The sequence below is a fragment of the Lactuca virosa genome, chromosome 9 (assembly GCF_052849685.1).
Source record: "Lactuca virosa cultivar CGN04683 chromosome 9, Lactuca_virosa_CGN04683_v6, whole genome shotgun sequence".
NCBI classification, from domain to species: Eukaryota; Viridiplantae; Streptophyta; class Magnoliopsida; order Asterales; family Asteraceae; genus Lactuca; species Lactuca virosa.
This window is the reverse complement of record NC_136434.1, coordinates 120,189,952-120,213,823: the sequence shown is the minus strand read 5'-3', so window position 1 is coordinate 120,213,823 and position 23,872 is coordinate 120,189,952. Positions and strand designations below refer to the sequence as shown.

Sequence of the window (23,872 nt, the reverse complement as noted above, 5' to 3'; positions counted from 1 at the left end):
AGTTTAGGATGCACAACAGTCCCAACTTCGCGTCTCCATGCATCACGTTTCATCGAATAGTACAAGTCATTGTAGCATGATTTGTACAAGTCATTGAAGCATGTTGCTTTATTATGGTATAATTTTCTAAGCGTTGTTGGTTAAATGAATTAAGGTGATTTTTCGTTTGATTTTATGCAAATTGAATGTAAAAAATGTAGTTTACGCAAAGTTTTGTTTCACAGGTAAGATTATAGAAATTGTAACAACAATTAACTGCGAAATTCTTAATATAATGATCGAAAATAAAAGAATAAGTTCTACAAGCGAACTTTACACGAAAATAAGAAATGTCATTGCCAAAACAAAGCTAAAAGTCACCAATCCGATATGCTTATGTGCTTTTGAATGTAATCCATCAGAAAACCGAAGCACTGTGCTATCAATCACTGGCCCACATAACACGTTGTTACTAGTTCGAGTCTCGTTGAAGCTTGTAAAACTTATCAGAACCGATTCAGTGTTGCTAAATTCTGCCTTGAAAGTCACGGAATGTGCTTCTCTCGATCCAACACCAATGCTTCTCATTGTAAAGTTCCATATCATCGTGTCTCCAACTTGCAAAAACACTAAAAAATCCCCCACACACGAGTCATTGGCATCACCCATGATGAAATCAATAGTAACTTGCCCGTGTTTCAAAAAGCCTACACTTGACACGATCCCCGATGGATTACCAGAAATCAACTCAACTGCTCGACCTCCGCGTGGGACCGCATAGTGATTCGAGTCGATATATTTTACTATACCTAAAATGGTCCAATATTGGAGCGGAGATTGGATTGAACTGTCTGGATAGCTTGAATCAGCCTCAAGCAGGACTCCTTGAGAGGAGTTCTCGATAAAGACGGGTCCCACTTCAAATCCACTATTCACAAAGCCATTATCTGTTAAAAAAATATTAAATTATTTATTAAATATCTAAAATACTAATATTTTGTAATCGACTACATACCTGAATACCATCTTGGACCGTGGATCCCGGTAACTAGAATAGTGTCGACAATAGGCCAACAAGTTATATTGTTACTATTACTATTACTTTGAATTTGTAGGCTCATAAGACCCTTTTTGTTTTCTTGGCTCCATAACGAATAAGCATATGTTTGCCACATTTCGGTCCCTAGTGATTCTCTGAAGAAGAATACTTCAGAAGCACTAGGGCCCGAAACATTTACAGACGTGGAGTTGGCACAATCAGGGCTGCTTGGAGCTAGCGTAAAGGTGAGGACATAATCGTAATTTCCATCCGGCTTGAATGTTTGGTTAATCATACCGTTTGGACCTAATTGCACTCCATGACCGTTTCCGGGTAGAGAAACGTTTTCGCCAGCTGTCACGTACCAAACTGTACCGTTGAATGACCAACCGGGGATACGGTTGGTTTTCGTATCGAGGAGTATGAATTGTGATGTAGAGTTTGTGGTTAGATTTGTTGGTGGAGATTCAAAACCAGAATTCTCAAGTGTAACTGCTTAGTTATATAAAAAGTTAGATCATTAAGGATGGAGATAGTATAAAAGAGCAATGATTTGGTCAAAAGAGGTAAGAACGTACCTTTGGAATACACTAGTGACACCAAGAAGAGCAATTTAAAGATGAGATTTACGAGAGCCATTGCTAATGAAGGAGAATAGGTTGTATATAGATTAAGGAAAATGGCAAGAGGTTAGCTATGAATTTAGGGGAAATGATCGAACATGTTGTATATGAAGATGTAAAGTCAACTCTTTTGTCAACGTGTACCATGATTTTGTTTTTAAAAGATTTATTGTTATACGAAGTCAATGGTCAATGAAGTAAGATCATGGGTTTCGTAACATGTCGAAATAAGAAAGAATCAATAACAAAAGATTAACATTGACTATTCACGTTAGCAAAAGTTAAAGCATGTGTGTGATCATGTCAAATTTAATTACATGGAATATGAATTGCTAATTTAGGACTATATGTTGGTGATTTTAGTATCTATCACTTTTATTTTGTGTAAATAAAATTAACATAAGTATCAAAAGAGACTCAAATTATGATCTAATACAAGCCATGCTGCCAAATGCAACCTACTTTGATAAGTTCTTCAAACAGCTTAAGCTGTCTAACGGGTTTTCCAGAAAAATTGCTACTAACTGTTTTAATCACGGAAATTGAACCAGACAAAAAAATTATACAAAAAAACTTACAATAACAAAACTTGCAGTTTTAATTTCTGACCTTTAACGAAACAAAAAAATTAATGCATATCACATGCAATAGTCGCGGATAAGATTAGGAAGACCCTATGACGCAAAACTATACAGGAAAATTATACAACCTAAACCGAATAACTTGAATAACAAAGGGGTCAATTGGGTTTATTGAATTAACCTGAAATATGACCACTCATGTTAGCAGCAGTGCTGATTATCACTTTTAAAATATATCGAGTTTGTTCTTTTTTTTTTTTTTGGTTAAAGGTCCTTTGGAAAGCAATATTCAACATATTAATAAAATATTTAAAACTCCTTATAATTATTTAATATTTAATTGTTAAACGACTAAAAGTTAGAATTATCGGTTGTCTTTCTCTTTTCCTCTAAGTTGATGATTAGAACACAAAATTATATTATTTCTTCCGTATATTTTCAACTAAAAATACAACGTTAAATAATGATATATATGAATAATAGGACATAATTCAATGACTCGTAATATCAGGTCATTTAATCAAGTTTGGTTTCATTCATGCTTTTGTGTAGTTGCATTTGCATGAGTAAGTACCAAACATATGCAACCTGGTTAGATATGAATTATAGGATAATTCAATGACACGTAATATTGAATTTTTTTATCGAAGTTTGGTTTCGTTTAAAGCTTTTGTGTAGTTGCATTGCATGAGTGTCAAACACGCAACCTCGTTAGATATGAATAATAGGATATAATTCAATGACTGTGATATTAATTGGATCATTTTATCAAGTTTGGTTTCATATCATGCTTTTGTGTAGTTGCATTGCATGAGTACCAAGCAACCTGGTTTGGCTACAACCAGTAGAGATTATTGTAACTGGGGTGTATAGTGTACAACTATTATTATTATGGGGGCCATTAATAGAAAATCAATTTTAATTATGAACTTTCTATTTATAATATATATAAAAAAGCATGTTAAGTGGGGTGTATGCACCCCACTAAAACCCTCTACATCCGCTACCGGCTACAACTAAGAAACTCTATTACAATGATTTCATAATTCGGTTTAATTATGTTATTATTGTTAGTGTATCTCACATCGGTGCACCACAATCTCTTATGTCTTTGTACATGTTGGTGTCTCCTCTTTTTCACCATAAGGACTCTTTTAGAGAGTTAATATAAGACTTCACATACATATTACATGGTATTGATACCGGTGTCTAGCAACTTGACACATCCTTGTCTATATATCCTCATCAAGGCTCTGGTCTAGGATCCGTGTTAGTATCCCACATCGGTATGACACGACACAACTTTATAAGTGGGGATGTATATGTTGGAGCCCCTTTTCTCTATAATGGCTCTTTTTGAGTGATAATTTTAGACTCCGCATATATCTTACGTCCATTTATAATAATAAGCTAATATATTTAAATAATAACTGAAAAAGTTTGTTAAATGTGTAGCATTCGATTCCAGGTATTTTCTCTTTGGTCCTTGAAGTTTAAAATATTTTGCAAAATGGTCCCCTCGTACGTTGGGCGTACATTTTGGTACGCTTAGCGTACATGCGCGCCTTGGATCAGGAAGCTTAGCCACGTGCGTTGAGCGTACGCAGCCAAAGACAAAAGGGAAAATGTCACTGTAGCCCCACGAACTTACATGTTTTGGTTTAAAAGGTCCCTTGTGTTATTTTTTGGCTTCATAAGGGCATGAATTAACATTTAATCGGCTAATTTGGGATTTTGACCCAATTCAACAGGTTTCCTTGCCTACTCATCATCCAACTAAGCTAGTGAGTCAACTCACACGACTCAGATTACACGTCAACGATTCACGACCGAGTTGGCTTGCTTGGGCCCTAAGGGTTCAGTGGTCCCCTACTATATAATTGAAGGGTCTGCTGGACAAAACCCTAAAATTTTGTTACCACTTTCGGCCAAACACTAGCCGACAACCGATAATAGAATAATCGCTTTGCCCTTCACTGTCTTTCATGGATCCTACCCCACCACCATCACCAGATACTATAAACTCCAATAACTCGATAAGCTCAATAGACGTGCTTTACTTGAACGATTTGCACACGATCTTCTGTGACTGTGGTGAAAAGATAGCTGAGCAAAAAGGTCAGGTGGAGTGCATGAAGGAGGAGATGGGTCGCGATTACCTTCATTCCAGGGTGGATGTCCTCAACATGCAGCAAAGGTTCGAGAAGGTTGAGAAGCAGATTAAAGCGATTGCACTGTTGGTTGTGGGTGTTGTCATCGTGATGCTCCTGCTAATGATTTTCATCATTCACTTGATAATTAGCAAGTGAATCTCATGGAAGTGGTTTGTAGTGGTATGATAATCTAGTGGTCGTAATCTACTGTTAGGTTTAATGGTGTTTATTGTCATATATGTTATTAGGATTATGTGTGTTCGTTTGTGTTAGTGGTAATCCAGTTTGTGTAGGTAGTGGTAATCCAGTGGTGGTTGTAATGGTAATTTATGGATGTATTTTGAAGTCATGCTTACCTGTAACAGGCGTTTTGGTATGATCTTGATGAAATGTAAAGGGATTAAATGGGTTATAATTTGGTTGCCTTACTTACTGATAATTAATTGTGTTTGGTGCACCAACTATGACAGATGTGCATGAGGTCAAACAAAGGGGTATTTTTGTCAAGGGGTATTTTCATCATTTCCTCTTTATAAGTACTTTACTTCCTTACTCGGCAGTAGCTTTCTTTTTCCCTGTGATGGTTTGCATTCTGAAGTAAAGAGCTCTCGGAATTAACGAAGCGAAAATGGTGAAATGCTCGTGTGGATGTGTCGCCATAATAAGAATTTCTTCCACTCCCTCCAATCCTGGAAGACCCTTCTATGCTTGCCCCACTAAGGTGTGTGTTAGTTTGTTTATTAGGCGCCTGTAGCCCTAATTTATTTGTTTGTTCATTCTCAAGTTCTCACTCGAAAATTGATTTTGTTAGGGACCTCGTAATGGTTTTATTTGTTGGGTAGAAGAAGCAGACACTAAGAATATGATTTTTGAAGCAGTTATGATTGCAGGTTTGGCTAGGTCAAAAAAGAAGCTTTAATCAAAGATTTGGAAGCTGAAGATGTGTTTATTTCTAAGTTGGATTGTTTTCTTTGGCATAATTGTTTACAAGTTGTAATAGTTAGCAGTTGTTTATTTCCTTTTTATGGAAAGTATTATATTAACCATGTACCTTTATTTTAATTTAATCATAATACAATGGGTAAGTCATATGGGATCCCAAGTTAGATTCGTAGTGTATTTTTTGATAGTGACTTTGGACCATATTCAACTAGAATAAATGGGACCATATTAAACTAGAATAAATGGGACCATACGCATCACTAATGTCAATAATGGACCCCAATACCATGCACGTCCATAACTATAACACACAATCATAAGCACATTGAAACCATTAACATTAATTCGCAAACATAACACCAATCATACAAACATAACACCAATCATAAACACATTCAATACATAACAACATTGAATACATAACAGCAAACATTCACACTTAATTCGAAACATTCTCTTGGCTCCTAAATAAGAAGTACATAACACCAAACATCCACACTTAATCCGAAATTTCTCAGTTGAAATTTAATACCTATTCAAGTTCCATTGGCTTGTCAATAGTGTTGCCTTCCCCATTTTTACCCTCAACCCGTGTAGCAAGTTTTTTCTTGATTATTCTTTCAGACTTCTTTCTTTTCTTGATAATTACCTTCATACCCCTACCTCCTTTCTCATCTTTACCATCCATTGCCTTCTTACCACTGCTTCCTTCCCCAACCTTACCTTTACTGCCCTTATTAACCCTACTTACTTGCTCATCTGTTACATCCATTGACTTCTTACCACTGCTTCCTTCCCCGACATTACCATTAATGCCCTTATTACCCTTACTTCCTTGCTCATCTGTAACATCCTTTGCCTTCTTACCACTGCTTCCTTCCCCAACATTACAATATGCTCTCTTCCTTTTCTTTACCTTGAATTTTGTTGGCTTTTCAGCTTGAGAACATGTAACCTTGTTATGTCCTGCTTGCTTGCATACACTACACAAAAAAATTTTCCCAACCTTTGACACAGTATGTGTTGCACCTTTTTCACTTGCATCCTTTCTTCTATTGACTTTTGGTCTACCCGGCATTTTTTTCTCTTTAATGGTGGCAAAGGTGCAATGAATTCAGTAGGTGGCCACATGTTGCTACCATTCATCCCACGTATTGGATACTTGTAGGTGTTCTTATAAATTGCTCCATTGTACATTGGATCCACATAATTACCAACATCACTATTAAGGTATGAGATTGTTGCAACTGAATGCACACATCCATACCCATTTAGTTGCCACACTCTACATGAACAGGTCTTCTTATCTATATCCACAACATAAGACTCTGCCAAATTTCTTGTTTCAAACCGGTTTAAACCAGAAGGTAAAACCTGCCAATACCTGTTTCAATTGTATACAAGTTAGGGTTTATAGTGTAACTAATCAATTAAAATTCAAAGACAAAGGTAATACTTTTGAGCTCTTTTCAATTGATTCAATAGGATTGTAATAGTTGGACATGGTTTATAATCAGGCCATGAACAACCTTTGATGGTCAGATTGAATTGCCTCTCCATAACATACAACCTAATTTCTTCTAACATTGTGATTATTGGTTTTTTTCTTGCATCTCTAATGACATTGTTAAAGCTTTCAAATAATCCATTTTCAACTGCATCACACATCCTCCTCTCTTGAAAGAAAGCTCTACACCATGATTTTGGGTTCTTTTCCATAAGGTAATCAAATGCTGTAGGATTAAGTAGTTGTATTTCCTTCATGGCTACATTGAATAAAGGCTCCGTTGATGCTTTGCATGCCTTCCAAAACATCCTCTCATAATGCACACCACTGAATCTTTTCCTAAAGTTGGCAACAATATGCCTTGCACACTGTCTGTGTTCAACAGTAGGCAATACTTCCTTCACAGCCTCCAATAGCCCCTACACAATTTAAATTCATCTGTTAAGAAAATAGAAATTCATTAACAAAAAATATTAAGGTGTATAGTAGGTGATATACCTTATGTTGATCTGACATCAGGGTTATACCAAAACCATTTTCCATTTCTAGATCATCTTTAAGATTCTCCAAAAACCATTTCCAATTTTCTTTGTTTTCCACACACACAACTGCCCATGCTATTGGGAAAATATGATTGTTAGCATCTCTTCCTACGGCACATATCAACTCTCCACTACATAATCCCTTTAAGAAACAACCATCCACTTTTATTACTCTTCTACAACTGCCTTTCCAACCTTGTTTCAACCCCTCAAAACATATATAAAACTTACTAAAATATGTCTTCCCATCAGGCATATTGTTGACATCCATTTTGACAGTTGATCCTGGATTGGATCTTCTTATCTCTTCACCATATGACCAAAGCTTGGCATAATGCTCAACTAGTGTGCATTCAATTAATTCAATTGCATATTTCTTTGCTCTTCTACACTGTCTCATACTCACATCAATTCCAAATTTTTGTTTTACTTCTTCCTTTAGTAGCCTAACACTCATTTTTTGTTTTTGTAAGAATTGTGTTGTGAAATGGCTACCAATCCATGCATAGTTTACAATTGACCCCATTTTAAAATTTCTTGCACAATTATGCTCATCTATAAGAGACTTAATCTGGAAAGATTTTTCTTCACTCATCCATGAAGCCCACAATCTAAACTTGCATTGCCCTGAACAACATTTAACTAAAAGCCTCCTACTATCATTTTTTTGTAGCACAATTGATACCCTTTAGCAACATCATAATTACACAACATATGTTTTAACTGTTTAGGACTTTCAAATCTCATTCCTAACACAGGTTTTTGATTTTTCCAATGAACATTTTCATTAAAAGCTGTTACCTCCTCATGAATTGGCTCGTTTTCATCCATCTGATCATATGGATACTCACGAGATAGATCCTCATGAGGTGGACTGTCTGGAGTTGGATGCTCCTTGGGGCAGAGCTTGTTCAGAAATACATCATTCAAGGTCTTGTTCATTGGAATGCAATCTCCATCTTCAATGTTATAGTCCAAATTACCTTGCACTTGCACTTCATCTAGGTCAATTCCTCCTTCTGTCTCAACATGCAACTCTTCTATTACTTCACCTACACCAGAATACTTGTCCTCGGGGGTGCATACTTCAGCCATCTCATCAACAATCCATTGATGAACATTAACACCAACATGATCCATGTACACAGAAATTACACAACCAGAATCATACCCTACTTCGATCAACTCCTGGTAATCTATCTCAGTTGATATTAGCCTCAATCCTTCAGGGAACTCAATACCGGGCATGCAAAAGTACACATCAACGCATGTCTCATTTGAGAATCTTTGAATGAACAATAGAAATTCGTTTTTGTCCATTCCAGCAAAATCTACATCCTCAAACCTTTGCTCAGCTCCATTTGAGTAACTGATCACTGGATACCTCGTAAACAAACCAGCAAAATGAAGATCGATCTTCATGTAGACGGCCATATTAAGAATCCAAAATACTTTTTTTTCGATGAACAGTAGAAGAAAAGAGAAGAAGGGGTAGATGAAACCGAGTCAAAGAACATTATTTCTTGCAGAGGAAGGGTTGGTCTCATTTATCGATACACGTATACGTGGCATGTGATTTGGACATATGAGGTGGCTTTTTTTAATGACATGTCGAAGAGAAGCTGCTGATTGGGATTGGGGTCACCGGGTGACCCCTTCACTTTTTAGAAAATGGCCTTATTAGCCAGTTAAATGTTAATTCATGCCCTTATGAAGCCAAAAAATAACATAAGGGAGCTTTTAAACCAAAACATGTAAGTTCATGGGGCTACAGTGACATTTTCCCAAGACTAAACCCTAATTTTTCGGGCATCAGCCCTATTTAAGAACCATTATGGCCTTTGGACGCTTACCCTTACCGGCCTCCACTGTTATTCACAGCCAATTAAACCCTAGTTTACCCTTTTAAGTGATTCTTGAGCTTGGAAGTGACTTTTGTGGCATTTTGGTGTGTTTTCAAGAAGAAGAACTTGAAGATCAAGCATTTGTTGAAGTTAAGCTTCTAGATCTAGAGTCTACATCAACTTAGGAAGCTTTTGAAGCTAAAAAGTTCTTACCTTGATGATTCTTTTGGTTGTTAGAGTTTAGGGCTTGTTTATGAGTTCATTTTGGTCCCATGGGTTCTTTTGTGAGTTTGGGCAACTTCAGAAGTTAAAAGTATTAGATCTCAGTCCCTTTGATGTTTTAGATGCATAAAAATGTCATCTTGGTGGTTGATATGAGTCATGCATGAATTTAAGTCCTTAGTGTGAGCCTTGTTGGACAAAAATGGATGTTGGGTTCCATTAACACATGCTAAGGCATAAAGTTGCCAACTTTATGTCTTAGAACCCCATAATGGTTGAAATCTAAAAGTTGGATCGAGTGGTTGTAAGGATTAAGCACCAAATGGCTTAAGGTGGTAAGCAGCTTAGTACGTTTAGCGTACTAAGGAGTACGCCGCAAGTACTGGCAAACGGACAAATACGCCAAGCATACGGAGAGTACGCCGAGCGTACGCCTCTTAGTGAGCTTTTGGACGTTGTTGGGCTTGGGACTTATGGGCCTCGGTTAGTTTGGGTTTTAGCATGTTTAGGATGGATGAGATTTGGAATTATGTTAGTGGGCCTTAGGATGTATGAGTTGGGCCTTGGGGCCCATTATTGTGTTTTGGGCCAAGGTTGGTTAGGCCCATTATGGGAAAGGTGAATGGGCCTTTATCTTAGGAGTTTGGACTAAGGTCTTAGGCCCACGAATCCACGATTATGGTTTATAACCTATCTCTGATTAAGGTTATTTGTATATGTTCAGTGTGGGATCTTCTGGTTCGGTAGTCGAGCAGTTAGTTATTTATCAGCGGACTGAGATGAGTTTTCTCATTATATCAACGGGTCGAAGGCACCCAGGTCGGCCCATTATTTGTGATATAGGTTGTTAGTTGTATTTGAGATATTGTATGAAAGACCAGGATTTGGCCCCTGACAATTGTATGAAAGACCAAGACCTGGCCCCTGGCAATTGTATGAAAGACCAGGATCTGGCCCCTGGCAACTGTCTGTAAGACCGAGATTTGGCCCTCGGAAGGAAACTGCTTGTAAGACTATGGTTTGGCCCATCACATGTCTTATTTATGATTGGTATGTGGTACTCTTGGGAAACTCACTAAGCTTTTGCTTACAGTTTGTATTTGTGTTTAAGGTACTTCCGGTACTAAGGGGAAGGGCCCGACTTGATGGCGCAACATTCACTCCTCACTATTTTCAGCATATTTGATTTTGTACTCTGATGATTTGATATTATTGTTATGTGATGGTTTTTGGAACAATATGATGGCTATAACTCTTGTTTTTTTTAAATGAAAAAAAATATCCTGATTTTTGGGCTGTTACAAGTTGGTATCGGAGTCTTGGTTTGAGGGATTCGGGCACACTTTCGGGTGTGTCAGAACTCAAACTGAGGAAATGATAATCTTTTCAAAAGAAAAAGAACTTGAAATTTTGAAAAATATTCTTTTAAGAAAGAAGGGAGTGCAATGCGTGCAATCAGCTGAGCTCAAGTAAGTGTTTCCCAAGTTACCAATACTTATGTATTGTGATTAGTATGCGTGATATGTGAACTTCATGCTAAATTAGGGCTAAAAATACCTTTAGGAATAATATGATAGAACTGACTGATTTGCATGATGCCTTATAGCTCGATAGAATTTAGTGGCATCTATTACTTGGAATAGATATTGAGTCAGTTATTTGCTATGTGTATGCTTTCAAAGTTGTATATGCTTAGGATTGTATAGCCCTAGAATGATTGATTTGGCCTTATTTCCTGTTCTTTGTTTAGTTTTGGACTTAGGGTAGAATCTTCATTCGGCAGTCTATGTGATCCTATTTTGTGTACAACTTGCATACATAGGGCAGCCAACGGTGTTGATTGAGGTTCTTGGTACTGCTAGTGGTGAGGGTTAAGAGTTCCTGGAAGATCCTAGGATGTGTATAATGTGTAGCATAGGTTGTTCTTGGTTGTAGTATGGTAACTTAGAGGAATCAATATCTACCTTGAGGAAGGTATATGTAGGTGTGGAAGGTAGTATTGGGCCCGTACTACTGGAAGCACAAGACCTGTACCTGAGACAAGTCTAGATCTTGGGATTCTAAGCGTGCCTGTGCGTTGCGAGATTCCCTCGAGTGTTACTCGCGATATTCTTGACGTTGCCCCTGTGATCTTCGGTACCGTCAAGGAGGGGATTTTGGAGCTCATGGAGGAGCGGCTCAGGTCTTTTCGAGTCGAGATTGCAGCAGGGCAAACTGGGGCGCGAACTCCCTCATTCTCGGAGTTCAAGGCGTGTGGAATGCCTGAGTTCTTTGGGGCTAAGGACCCCATCACTAGTCGTCGCTGGATCGCTGACATGGAGAATGCTCAGCGTACAAGCTTTTTCCCTGAGGGGGCAAAGGTGGGATTTGTGTCCTGCTTACTGAGGACAGAGCGCAGGACTGGTGGGAGGAGGTTACCTGGGTCGTGGGGATGGAAGGGTGATAGAGATGACATGGGACGACTTTGTTCAGAGGTTCCAGAGGGAGTTTGCACCAGATATAGAGGTACAACAGCTGGTCAGGGAGTTCCAGGACCTTCGCCAGACTATAGAGACTGTGGCGGAGATAACCGCCAAATTCGGGGAGAGAGCATTGATGGTCACGCAGTACGTTGAGGATGAGGAGATGATGAAGACGAGATATCATGCTATACCGAGGGACGACATTAGGGAGTTCGTGAGCTTCTCGGGGTGTAAGACCCCGAATGACATGATCAAGAACGCCCTCGAGCGGGAGATTGAGTTCGAGCTCCAGACAAAGCGAAAGCCAAAGCAGGTTCAGACAGCCATGGGTCAGGCCAAGAGGCCTAAGACCTCCGATACCCACACCAGAGGCCAGCAGTTCCAGGGCCGTTGCACTAGGTGTGGCAAGCCGCACAGTGGAGCTTGTTGAGCAGTAGGTTTAGGATGTTTCAGTTGTGGCCAGTCGGGCCACATGAGTAGGGATTTCCCCAAGAGAGCTCTGATTTGCTTTCATTGCAATCATATTGGCCATAAAAAGGCTGATTGTCCGAGATTGTCTGGGGGAGCAGTTGTGGCGCCCGCGCCAGCCACCTTGAGGATTACCGATGGCCGTCAGGGCAAGGCGGAGTCCCCTGTTGTGAAGAACAGGGCTTTTTAGTTGACCACTGATGAGGCCCACGCAACGCCGGATGTAGTGATCGGTATGTGTTCTAACCTTATCTTTTATTGTTTTCTTTTTTATGCTTATGTTTATTATGATCTTGTATAGGGACATTTTTTGTCAATGGTTTGTATGCTCATGTTCTACTTGATTTGGGGCTACTCGATCCTTCGTATCTCTTGCGCTCAGCAAGAAGTTTCGAGACGCTCCAGGGACTTTGGATTCCCCTCTAGTGGTGGAGATTGCGGATGACCGTACCGTGAGTTCTTCGAGGGTTTTTCGTGGGTGTGTACTGAACATGTTTAGCGAGAGGTTCTCTATTGGTTTGGTGCCGATCCCCTTGCGGGGATCGAAGGTTATCATCGGGATGGATTGGTTGGGCCCCAATGGGGCCGTGATTGATTGCGAGTGGCAGTTGGTGAGAGTTCGAATCCCAAGTGGGAGAGAATTGGTTATTACTGGCGAGAGAGCTTTGTATGGGCCAGCTATCTGTTCAGGTGTGAGGGCCATGAGATTTCTGCAGCAGGGTTGTTCTAGGTTTTTAGCTTATGTTTCTGACATGCTGGTTGAGGCCACGATGGAGTTGAGCAGGGTACCCATTGTATGGGATTTTCCTGATGTTTTCCCCGAATATTTGATAGGAGTGCCTCCCGAGAGGCCGTTTAGGTTTTCGATTGATTTGGTGTCTGGTGCGGCTCCGATAGCCAAGGCGTTGTATCGCCTAGCACCACCTGAGATACATGAGTCGTCTACGCAGTTGTAGGAGCTGCTAGATAAGGGTTTTATCCGCCCTAACAGTTCTCCATGGGGAGCACCGATCATGTTTGTGAAGAAGAAGGACGGATCGCACAAGATGTGTATTGACTATTAGGAGTTGAACAAGCATGCGGTGAAGAACCGTTACCTACTCCCGAGTATTGACAATGTGTTTGACCGGCTGCAGGATGCATCTTGGTTTTCCAATATTGATTTGCGGTCAGGATACCACCAGATGAGTGTCAGGGATGAGGATGTGCAAAAGACGGCCTTTAGAACTCGTTATGGTCATTACGAGTTTGTGGTGATGCCTTTCGGGCTCACCAGTGCACCAGCAGTGTTCATGGACCTCATGAACCGGGTATGTAAGCCAATGCTGGATCGGTCTGTGATTGTTTTCATTGATGATATTCTGGTCTATTCCAAGACTAATGAGCAGCATGAACAGTATTTACGGGAGGTGTTGGAGACCATGAGGAGGGAGAGGCTTTATGCCAAATGCGAGTTTTGGTTGCGTGAGGTGCAGTTTTTCGGGCACATCGTCAACCAAAAGGGGATCTTGGTCGACTTGGCCAAGATCAAGACGGTGATGCGTTGGAAGGTCCCGAGGACCACATCTGAGATTCAGAGTTTCTTAGGTCTCGCGGGGTATTATCGGAGATTTATCCAGAATTCCTCTATGATTGTTGTGCCCCTGACTCACCTGAAAAAGAAAAATGTGACCTTCCGATGGGGGCCTGATCAGCAGTTAGCCTTTGAGACTCTAAGGCAGAGGTTGTGTGAGGCCCCGATTCTGGCGCTCCCCGAGGTTTTGGATGATTTTATGGTTTACTGCGACGCCTCTATTACGGGTTTGGGAGTTGTTCTGATGTAGAGAGGTCACGTGATTGCATATGCTTTGAGGCAGCTGAAGCTCACTAGGCGAATTACCCCACACACGATTTGGAATTGGGGGCTGTGGTGTTTGCCCTCAAGATATGGAGGCATTATCTGTATGGGGTTCGGTGTATCATCTACAACGACCACAAGAGTTTGAAGTATTTGATGGATCATCCAAATATGAATATGTGGCAGCGGAGGTGGTTAGATGTAGTGAAGGACTATGATTGTGAGATCTTGTACCACCCTGGGAAGGCCAATATGGTGGCCGATGCTTTGAGCCGCAAGGTGGCAAGCTCATCTATCTGAGATATTTGTTTAAGGATGACTATCACTTCACCTCTGATGGATTTGATCAAGGAGGCTCAGGTAGAGGGATTGAAAAAGGAAAATTGTAAGACCGAGCGAATTAGAGGACATATTCCTTTATTTGTCAAAGACAGTCGAGGGTTGTTGACACAGTGTGGTAGAGTTCGGGTTCTGGCATTGAGTGGGGTGAGGCAGAATATTCTGGAAGAGGTGAATAATTCAAAGTTTTCTATCCATCCAGGGGCCACAAAGATGTACCGAGATTTGAGGTTGAGTTACCAGTGGCCCTGCATGAAGAGGGAAATTTCTTGGTTTGTCGAGCAGTGCTTGACTTATAGAAAGGTCAAGGCCAAACATCAGAGACCCCACGGCAAGGTGCAGGCGTTACCCACTCCCTTGTGGAAGTGGGAAGAGATCACTATGGATTTCATCACGAAATTACCTAGTACAGCACGTGGTGTTGATTCTATCTGGGTCATCGTGGACAGATTGACTAAGAGTGCGCATTTTATCCCGATTGCCGAGAGCATATCCGCGGAGAAGCTAGCCGATATTTATCTCCGATAGGTGGTAGTTAGACACGGGGTGCCAGTTTCAGTGGTCTCAAACCGGGACGTTCGCTTCACTTCCACGTTTTGGAGGAAGTTTCATGATGATTTGGGAACTCAGTTGCATTTCAGTATGGCTTACCACCCTCATACCGATGGCCAGAGGGAGCGGGCGATCCAGACACTCGAGGATATGCTTCGGGCTTGTGGGTTGGATTTTGGAGGGAGTTGGGATACTTACCTTTCACTGGTCGATTTCTCCTACAACAACAGTTATCATGCTAATATTGACTGACCACCATTTGAGATGTTGTATGGGAGGAGGTGCGGGAACCCGGTTTGTTGGGGAGAGGTTGGTCATTGGGTCATGGGAAGCACCGAGGTGGTGCTTAAGATCACATAGTTAATTCAGTAGTTGTGCGACAGGTTGTGGTTCGCGCAAAGTCGACAGAAGAGTTATGCTGATCGGTGTCGTTCGAACCTGGAGTTTCAGGTGGGAGACTTGGTGTTGCTGGAGTTGTCACCTTGGAAGGGTGTCATTCAGTTTTAGAAGTGGGGCAAGTTGGGCCCCCGATTTATCGGTCCTTTCAGGGTTACTGCCTGGGTAGGCAGGGTTGCATTCCGGCTGGATCTTCCTGATGAGATCAGTCAAATCCATAACACTTTCCACGTGTCACGGTTGCAGAAGTGTGTAGCCAATGATTCAGCAGTGATATCAATGGATGTCATTCAGGTGGATGAGCGCCTGAATTACATGGAGAGGCCAATTGTGATTCTCGACAGGAAAACTAAGACTCTGCGCAACAAGGTGGTGAATTTGGTGAAAGTGCAATGGCAGCACCGAAAGGGCTCCGAGTGGACGTGGGAGCCGGAGGACGAGACGTGGGAGCACTACTCAGATTTGTTTGCATCAGCGGACTTCGAGGACGAAGTCTAATTCAAGTGGGGGAGATTTGTAACATTCGATTTCAGGTATTTTCTCTTTGGTCCTTGAAGTTTAAAATATTTTGCAAAAAATGGTCCCCTCGTACGCTGGGCGTATATTTCGGTATGCTTAGTGTACATGTTGTTGGATTAGGTGTCTAAGCCCATAACTATATTTGGTATGTACTTAACCTAGTTGTAGCATGGTCCTTTTGGGTTGCCTTCACCAAAGCAACTTGACTGGAAGAATAATTGAGAAAGAGGTTATTATGGTTTATTAATATATTATATAAATAATATATTAAAAGAGCAATCATATTTTATTTAATTAATATTGGTCAAGAATTAATTTAGAATTAATTTTGTGGTCAAAAGAGATTAGTTGAATTAAGGGGATTTATATTGTAATTATGTGATAGTTGCAATATGGGCTGAGGAACCCTAGAGAAGGGATGGACGAATTCTATGTGGGAGACCACATAGAAATCGTCTAATGGGGCCTTCTGGAAGGATCCTTTGGACTGCTTAGAGCCTAAGCAATCTAATTAGGGTTTTGACTGAAACCCTAGCAGCTCACCTATATAAAGAACCCCTTGGCTTCTAATTTTCGGCTACCACAACCCTGGAAGGATTCAAGAGCCGAAAATTACCTCTCCCCTATCTCTCTAAGATTCTCCAATTGTTTTAGTGTTTGTGATTCATTAGAGGCATCGCATTTGAGGTGCTAGGTTCTCAAAAGCTCAAGATCTTCAAGCTACAATCAAAGGTAATATCTTAACTCTTCATTAGATGTAGATTTCGATTTTTGTTGTATGCTAGATTAGGGTTTGAGAGCTTTGGATGATTATTGCATGTACAAATAGAAAAACTAGATCCAAAGTTTTAGGGTTTGCATGTGCACCATAGGATTAATGTTTTGCTCATAACCCAACAGTGGTATCAGAGCCTAGGTCATTTTTCTTTTGTATTTGATGCATAGCAAAATTGTTCAAAGCTCAAAAGTCGAAAAATCTAGCCTCTGCCTGATGAACTCGTCGAGTCACCTGATGAACTTGACGAATCAGGGCAACCCGACGAGTCCATTTAGTGACTCGGCGAGTCGAGTCGTCTGGTGGCGGATTTTTCAGGATTTTGACTGAAATTGAATTGGGATAATTACCAAAAACGTTTTTGACTGATAAAATCCGATTTTTTCAATATGGTATGGATTATCCTAATGCAATTTAAAGATAATTGTCATAAATAAGATAATTACTTGTTTTATATGATAAATATTAATTATGTGTATTTTGATTTGAATTATCTTGTCATGTAAAAGGATTAGGTCAAATTATGTGATAAAGATTAATAATATGATTAATTAATTATTTTTCAAATTTGATCTAAAAGATGTTTTGAAAAGTTTCAAAACTTGCCCTCAAGTTTTGGGATTTAAATTTTTAATTAAAAGTTTTAATTTTGAAATACTTAAATCTTAAACCCTAGAGTTTTACAAGTTTAAAATTCAACCCTTATACTATTATAATATTATAAGATTAATAATTATATATATATATATATATATATATATATATATATATATGTAAGATAAGTCTAGTCTTACCGTTAGTAGGCCTCATTCACGAAGTCGGTCTATAAAGGGGGTATAAGGTTATTGCCTATAAAATGGTGGTTTAATGAGTGTCCACTCTCACCCACCGCTTCCTTGATTGGTGGAGGGTCATTATCCGAACGGGTTGGATAGGGCAACTAATTCTTCATTAATAAGTATAATGATTAATAAAGTAATTAAATGTTTTTTTTTAATTCTCAATCTTAGTTACTTTAGGTAAAATGTGAAATGATGCTATTCCATGAAATTACAATTTGCACCCTGCCAAGTCGTTAGTGGAGGGTGCGTGGATAACCGGCACACTAATTTGGGACTAGCAATGGTGGCAAAGGGTAACTCGATGTTTATCATACATCAATGGAGCGTGTGTGGCTAACCGGCACATTGACTAGGTGGTAAATGACATCGAGGGTACCAAGTACATTTGCATGGTTATTCACACCTTGTTTGTGATCATCGGTATCCCAGTCACAAACTTGAAGGGCATATCGAGATTTAAACATGCCATTGAAAAGTTCAATGAATCTCAAAAGATCTAGGAATTTCAATTCATTTAAAACTTAAAATCCTTTTTAGTTTTTTATGGTGGAAATTGGTAAATCGTCATTTACCTACCTTCAAATTATTTACAATTAGATTACAGCATCCCTCTTCTGAATTGTAAATAATTGTGTTGGGTCCTAGCCCTAATTTTTCATTTGGGTGTTAAATTAGGGATTCTTATCTAATCTAAACTTTGTTCCTTTTCTATTTCAAATTACTACTTCCAACAACATCAACGCTTCTGGCTCGACCCTTTCCGGCTCATTCTCACTCATGAACTTGTGTGGGAGGGTGATATTCGATGGGTCCAATTTTAAGGTTTGGATCCGCAACATTCGCATGGTCACCCGTTACGATGACAAAGAGTATGTTCTTGACAAGGAGCTGAAAGAGGTTAATGTGAACACTGCTACTCCCGAAGAAATCGTTGCTTACAAAACTCATGAGTGAGATGCTACGAAGGTTCATTGCATCATGCTCGCAACAATGACCGCTAAACTCCAAAAGTCCTACGAGGACTACTATCCATACGAGATGCACCAAGATTTGATGGAAAAGTACCATCAAAGTGCCAGGAAGGAACGATACGAGATCATCGTTGCGATGATCACTACCAAAATGAAGGATGGAGAGTCCATCACGGCCCACTTGCATAAAATGCAGAGATATATGGACCACTTGCTGAAGTTGAATGTCAACTTCGATGAGGAGCTGGCCATAGATATCATTCTACATTCCTTTCCTCCTTGCTACAACCATTTTCGTATGACCTACCATATGAACAAGGAGGAGGTCACTTTAAGAAAGCTTCAAGTCCTGCTGAGAGTAGTCTGAAAGGCAAATCTATTGCATCTACTCCTACTACTATTGCCCCTGTTTTGGCTATTGGGCAAGGAAAAGGAAAGAAGAGGAAGACTCATTCTAAGAGCCACAAGGGAAAGACTCACGACGGTACCTCTTCAAGTGGAACCAAAGCTGGTCCTGATGCTCCCTCTTCGAACCCGAAGGATGCAGAGTGCTTCTACTGCCACGACAAAGGGCATTGGAAACGAAGTTGCCCAAAGTATCTGCAAGATATCAAGGAAGGGAAGATAAAGCCCTCCTTCACAGGTATTTATACTATTCAATCTAATAACTCATCACATGCTATGTCTTGGTCCTCGATACGGGATGTGGTTTTCACATTTGTTTTGATTTGCATGGTCTAAGAAGAAGTAGGGATGTGGAGCATGGGAAGATAAACTTTATCATGGGGAATAGGAAAGCATCGCCTATCACCAGGATTGGAGTTTACTCTTTAGTGCTTAGTAGTGGGTTAGGTATAGATTTGAATAATTGTTGTTATTCGTCAGAAATGACATGAAACATTATATCTTTTCATGGTTTGTATAAACAAGGTTTTAGATTTTCGTTTAATAATGAAAATGGTTCTATTAATGCTTTCTTTAATGGTACTTTCTATTTTGAAGCATTGCCTTGTAATGGTATATATGAAACTGTGATGGTTGTAGACAACTTAGAAAATGATGTGTTGCATATCGTGTTGGATAAGGTGTCTAAGTCCATAACTTATTTGGTATATACTTGACCCGACCCGGCATGGTCCATTTGGGTTGCACTTCACCCGAACTAGTTATGGATAATTTTATGAGAGTTGCATACTTACGATTTATTAATATATTATAAGTTATAATATATTAATATAAAGTCATGTTACTTAATTAGTTTTAATCTTGAATTAATTATGAATTAATTTAGTGATTAAAAGGAAGACTAATTAAATCATGGGCTATTATATTTATATGGTGTGGGCTAACACTCATTTGGAATGGGCTAAGCTTATATGGAAGTCCATGGATGATCCATGGAGCTTTTACCCATGGATCCTTGGAAGAGGAAAAGACATGGGTTATTAGGGTTTCACCCTAACCATGTACACTATATAAACAAGCTTATGTTGCATGAAAAGGACACTAATGTGTGTGTAAGTGTGGTGGCCAAAATCAAGAGTTAGTATACTCTCTCATACATTTTCCAAGTTTGTGGTGATTTGTGATTTCCATTTGAGGCATTCACATTATTGGTGCTTGGCTCTCAAACTCCAAGGAATCAACAATCAACAAAAGGTATGTAATTCATCTAGTTCTTTTATGGTTAAAAGTACCCCATGCCATGCTAGATAGGTTATAAACCTTGGAAAATAATATTTTGCATGTATCTTAGACAAACATAGATCCAAGGTTTAATAGGGTTGCATGTACACTTAGGAAGTGTTAGAATGCTCAAAACCCAACAGTGGTATCAGAGCCTAGGCTTGTTTGTTTGATACTTGATGCAAAATAGTGATAAAAGGTCGTTTTTTTGCTGTCTGACTGATGAACTCGCCGAGTCCATGGGGGGACTCGCCGAGTTCATGTGTAAACTCATCCTACTCGGCGAGTAGGTTCGTGCACTCGGCGAGTAGGAGCCTCAGAATGCAGATTTTCGACTTTTGCTGCTGGAAATGGACTAGAAACATTACCCTAAACTATTTTGGTGTTTTAAAACTTGTTTTAGTTGGTGTAATGGTTGTTCTAATCCATTTACAATAGCTTATATCAAAATTTCATGCTTTGTATGTGTTCATATAATTCTTGAAACTTTGATGATCATGTTCATGTTCTTATGAATTTAGAAGATGATAGGAATTATTTGCTGAATTGTTTAGGATTAATTCTTGATCATTTATGTGTTTTAATGGAGTCCATAATTTGTCCTCAAGTTATGGATATCCAAAGGTCACTTCTTTTAAACACACACTTAAAACACATAAGTTACATGGAAATGAAGAGTCTTCATTTTTATGAACCTTTAATTCATAAGTTACGAAATGAAAAGTTTTGAATAGTTTCAAAACTTGTCCTCAAGTTTTGGAATTTGTAAAGTTACACACACTTTAATATACTTTAATTCCAAACCCTTAGAGTTTTAAAAGTTAAAATTCAACCCTTATACTATTTATAACATTAATGGTTAATTATTATATATATGTATAAGATCAAAGTCGTCTTACCGCTAGTACGCCTCATTCACGAAGCCAGTCTATAAGGTGGGTATAAGGTTGTTGCCTATAAAATGGCAACTTAATGGGTGTCCACTTTCACCCACCGCTTGCTTGACTGGTGGAGGGTCGTTAGCCGAACGGGTAAGACAAGGACTTATAAATTCTCATTAAAAGTATGATGAATATTATAAAGTAACTAAACCTTTTATAAATTCCCAATCTTAGTTACTTTAGGAAAATGTGAATATGGTGCTAACCCATGAAATTCACACTTTGTACCTTACCAAGTCGTTGGTGGAGCGTGTGTGGTTAACCGGCACACTAACTTGGACTAGTAAGGATCACGAAGGGTGACTTAATGTTTATCATAGATCGGTGGAGCGTGTGTGGTTAACCGGCACATTGATTAGGTGATAATATTAAGGGTACCAAGTGAATTTGCATGGTTATTCACACCTTGTTTTGTGATCCTCGGCATCCCAGTCACAAAACTTGAAGGGCACAATCGAGATTGAAACATGCCATTGAAAAGTTCAATGAATCTCAAAAGAATCTAGGAATTTCAAAAACCAATTAAACCTAATAATTCATTTCGTTTTCATGGTGGAAATTGGTGAATCGTCATTCACCTACCTTCAAATATGTTATAGCTTAGATTACGGCATCCCTCTTCTAAGTTGTAATATATTGTGTTGGATCCTAGCCTTAATATTACATTTGGGTGTATTATTAAGGATTCGACATATACCTAATCTAAACTTGTTTTCTTCTTTTCAGATGTCTTCCAACAACAAAGCTTCGGGCTCTAACCCTACTGGCTCCTTTTCCCTCATGAACCTTTGTGGGAGGGTCATCTTTGATGGTTCCAACTTCATGGATTGGATCCGGAACATCAGGATGGTTACTCGTTACGAGGACAAGGAATATGTCCTCGATAAGGAGCTAAAGGAGCTTGATGAGTCCACTGCTACTCCTGAGGAGGTCGCTGAGTATCAGGCACATGAAAGAGATGCCACCAAGGTGGCATGCATCATGATGGCCACCATGACAGCTGAACTCCAAAAGTCCTATGAGGACTATTACCCTTTTGAGATGCATCAGGATCTGATGGAAAGGTACCATCAGAGTGCTTGTCAAGAGCGGTATGAAATAATCTCCTCCATGATCACTACCCGTATGAAGGATAGCGAACCAATCACGAGCCACATGCAGAAAATGCAAAGGTATGTGGACCGACTAATGAAACTGAATGTGAACTTCCCTGAGGAGTTGGCAATTGATATCATATTGCACTCCTTGCCCTCGTGTTATGATCAATTTCGTATGACATACCACATGAACAAGGAGGAAGTCACACTCAGTAAGCTTCAAGGACTTCTGAAGACTGCCGAAAGTGGTCTTAAGAGTAAGTCGGTTGCTACTCCTACTCCTACTACTACCCCTGTTTTGGCTATCGGGCAAGGCAAAGGGAAGAAGAGGAAGCACCCTTCGAAGGGTACCAAGGGAAAGTCCCTTGAAGGCTCCTCATCTGGAACCAAAGGTGGTTCTATCACTCCTTCTGCCATCCCTAAGGATGCTGAATGCTTCTACTGTCAAAATAAGGGGCACTGGAAGCGAAACTGCCCAAAGTACTTGCAGGATGTCAAGGATGGGAAAGTGAAACCATCCCATGCAGGTATTTACACTATATTGTCTAATAACTCACCATATTCTAATTCTTGGGTTCTTGATACAGGTTGTGGTATTCACATCTGTTGTGACTTGCAGGGCCTAAGAAGAAGTGAGGATGTGGAGCACGGAAAGATAAACTTAATCATGGGGAACAAGAAGGTTGCACCTGTTACCAAGATTGGAGTTTATACTTTGTTGCTAGATAGTGGGTTAAAGTTAGATTTGAATAAATGTGTGTACTCGTCTGAAATGGCGAGGAATATTATTTCCTTTCATGCTTTGTACAAATAAGGTTTTACCTTTTCTTTTGATAATGAAGTTGGTAGTATTAATGCTTTCTTTAATAATATTCTTTATTTTAAAGCATTACCTTGTGATGGTGTGTATGAAGCTGTATCGGTTGTAGATAATTTAGGAAATAATGTATTATGTATTGATTCTTCTACTAGCTTGGATAAAGCATCTTTGTGGCATTGTCGTCTTGGACATGTAAGCAAGAAACGCATAGGCCAGCTCCAAAAGGATGGAGTCTTGGAGTCGTTCGACCTCAAGTCGGATGATAGTTGTGAGTCTTGTCTACTTGGAAAAATGACAAAGTCACCCTTCACTGGTACTTGTGCAAGGGGTGAGGGTTTGTTGGACCTTATACATACTGATGTATGTGGACCATTCAAAACCGCCACAAGGGATGCTAATCGCTATTATGTGACTTTTATTGATGATTTTAGTAGATATGTTTATGTCTACTTAATCAAACATAAGTCAGAAACTTTTGAAAGGTTTAAAGAGTTTAAACAGGAAGTAGAAAATCAATTGGGCAGGAACATTAAGATGCTTCGATCCGATCGAGGTGGTGAGTATCTTAGTACTGAGTTCCTCGACTATCTTAAGGAGTGTGGGATTGTCTCACAATTGACACCTCCCAGGACACCACAGCTGAATGGTGTAGCTGAGAGGCACAATCGAACTTTGTTGGACATGGTTCGCTCTATGATGAGTCGAGCTTCGCTACCAGTCTCTTTTTGGGGGTAT

The 23,872-nt window shown here is 39.6% G+C and overlaps 2 protein-coding genes across 2 annotated transcripts; both read right to left on the bottom strand.

Annotated features, from left to right (window-relative positions):
• Window positions 1-251: 251 nt before the first annotated feature.
• Window positions 252-1,707, bottom strand: LOC145136366 (protein BIIDXI-like). The gene is made up of 3 exons (XM_079070492.1): window positions 1,597-1,707; window positions 995-1,510; window positions 252-926 (listed from the first exon to the last, which is right to left on the bottom strand). The coding sequence occupies exons 1-3, from the start codon at window positions 1,655-1,657 to the stop codon at window positions 313-315; spliced, it is 1,191 nt and encodes a 396-aa protein (XP_078926618.1). The 5' UTR covers window positions 1,658-1,707; the 3' UTR covers window positions 252-312.
• A 4,142-nt stretch (window positions 1,708-5,849) lies between these two features.
• LOC145139723 (uncharacterized) lies at window positions 5,850-7,823 on the bottom strand. The gene is made up of 4 exons (XM_079073447.1): window positions 7,323-7,823; window positions 6,774-7,243; window positions 6,347-6,701; window positions 5,850-6,290 (listed from the first exon to the last, which is right to left on the bottom strand). The coding sequence occupies exons 1-4, from the start codon at window positions 7,821-7,823 to the stop codon at window positions 5,850-5,852; spliced, it is 1,767 nt and encodes a 588-aa protein (XP_078929573.1).
• Window positions 7,824-23,872: the final 16,049 nt, after the last annotated feature.

Coding starts and splice junctions, on each gene's coding strand:
- LOC145136366 (XM_079070492.1), bottom strand. CDS start 1,657: ATGGCTCTCGTAAATCTCATCTTTAAATTGCTCTTCTTGGTGTCACTA. Junction 1,511..1,596: donor GTCACTAGTGTATTCCAAAG/GTACGTTCTTAC, acceptor ATAACTAAGCAG/TTACACTTGAGAATTCTGGT. Junction 927..994: donor CGGTCCAAGATGGTATTCAG/GTATGTAGTCGA, acceptor TTTTTTTAACAG/ATAATGGCTTTGTGAATAGT.
- LOC145139723 (XM_079073447.1), bottom strand. CDS start 7,823: ATGAGTGTTAGGCTACTAAAGGAAGAAGTAAAACAAAAATTTGGAATT. Junction 7,244..7,322: donor TGATGTCAGATCAACATAAG/GTATATCACCTA, acceptor TAAATTGTGTAG/GGGCTATTGGAGGCTGTGAA. Junction 6,291..6,346: donor AAAGGATGCAAGTGAAAAAG/GTGCAACACATA, acceptor AGTGTATGCAAG/CAAGCAGGACATAACAAGGT.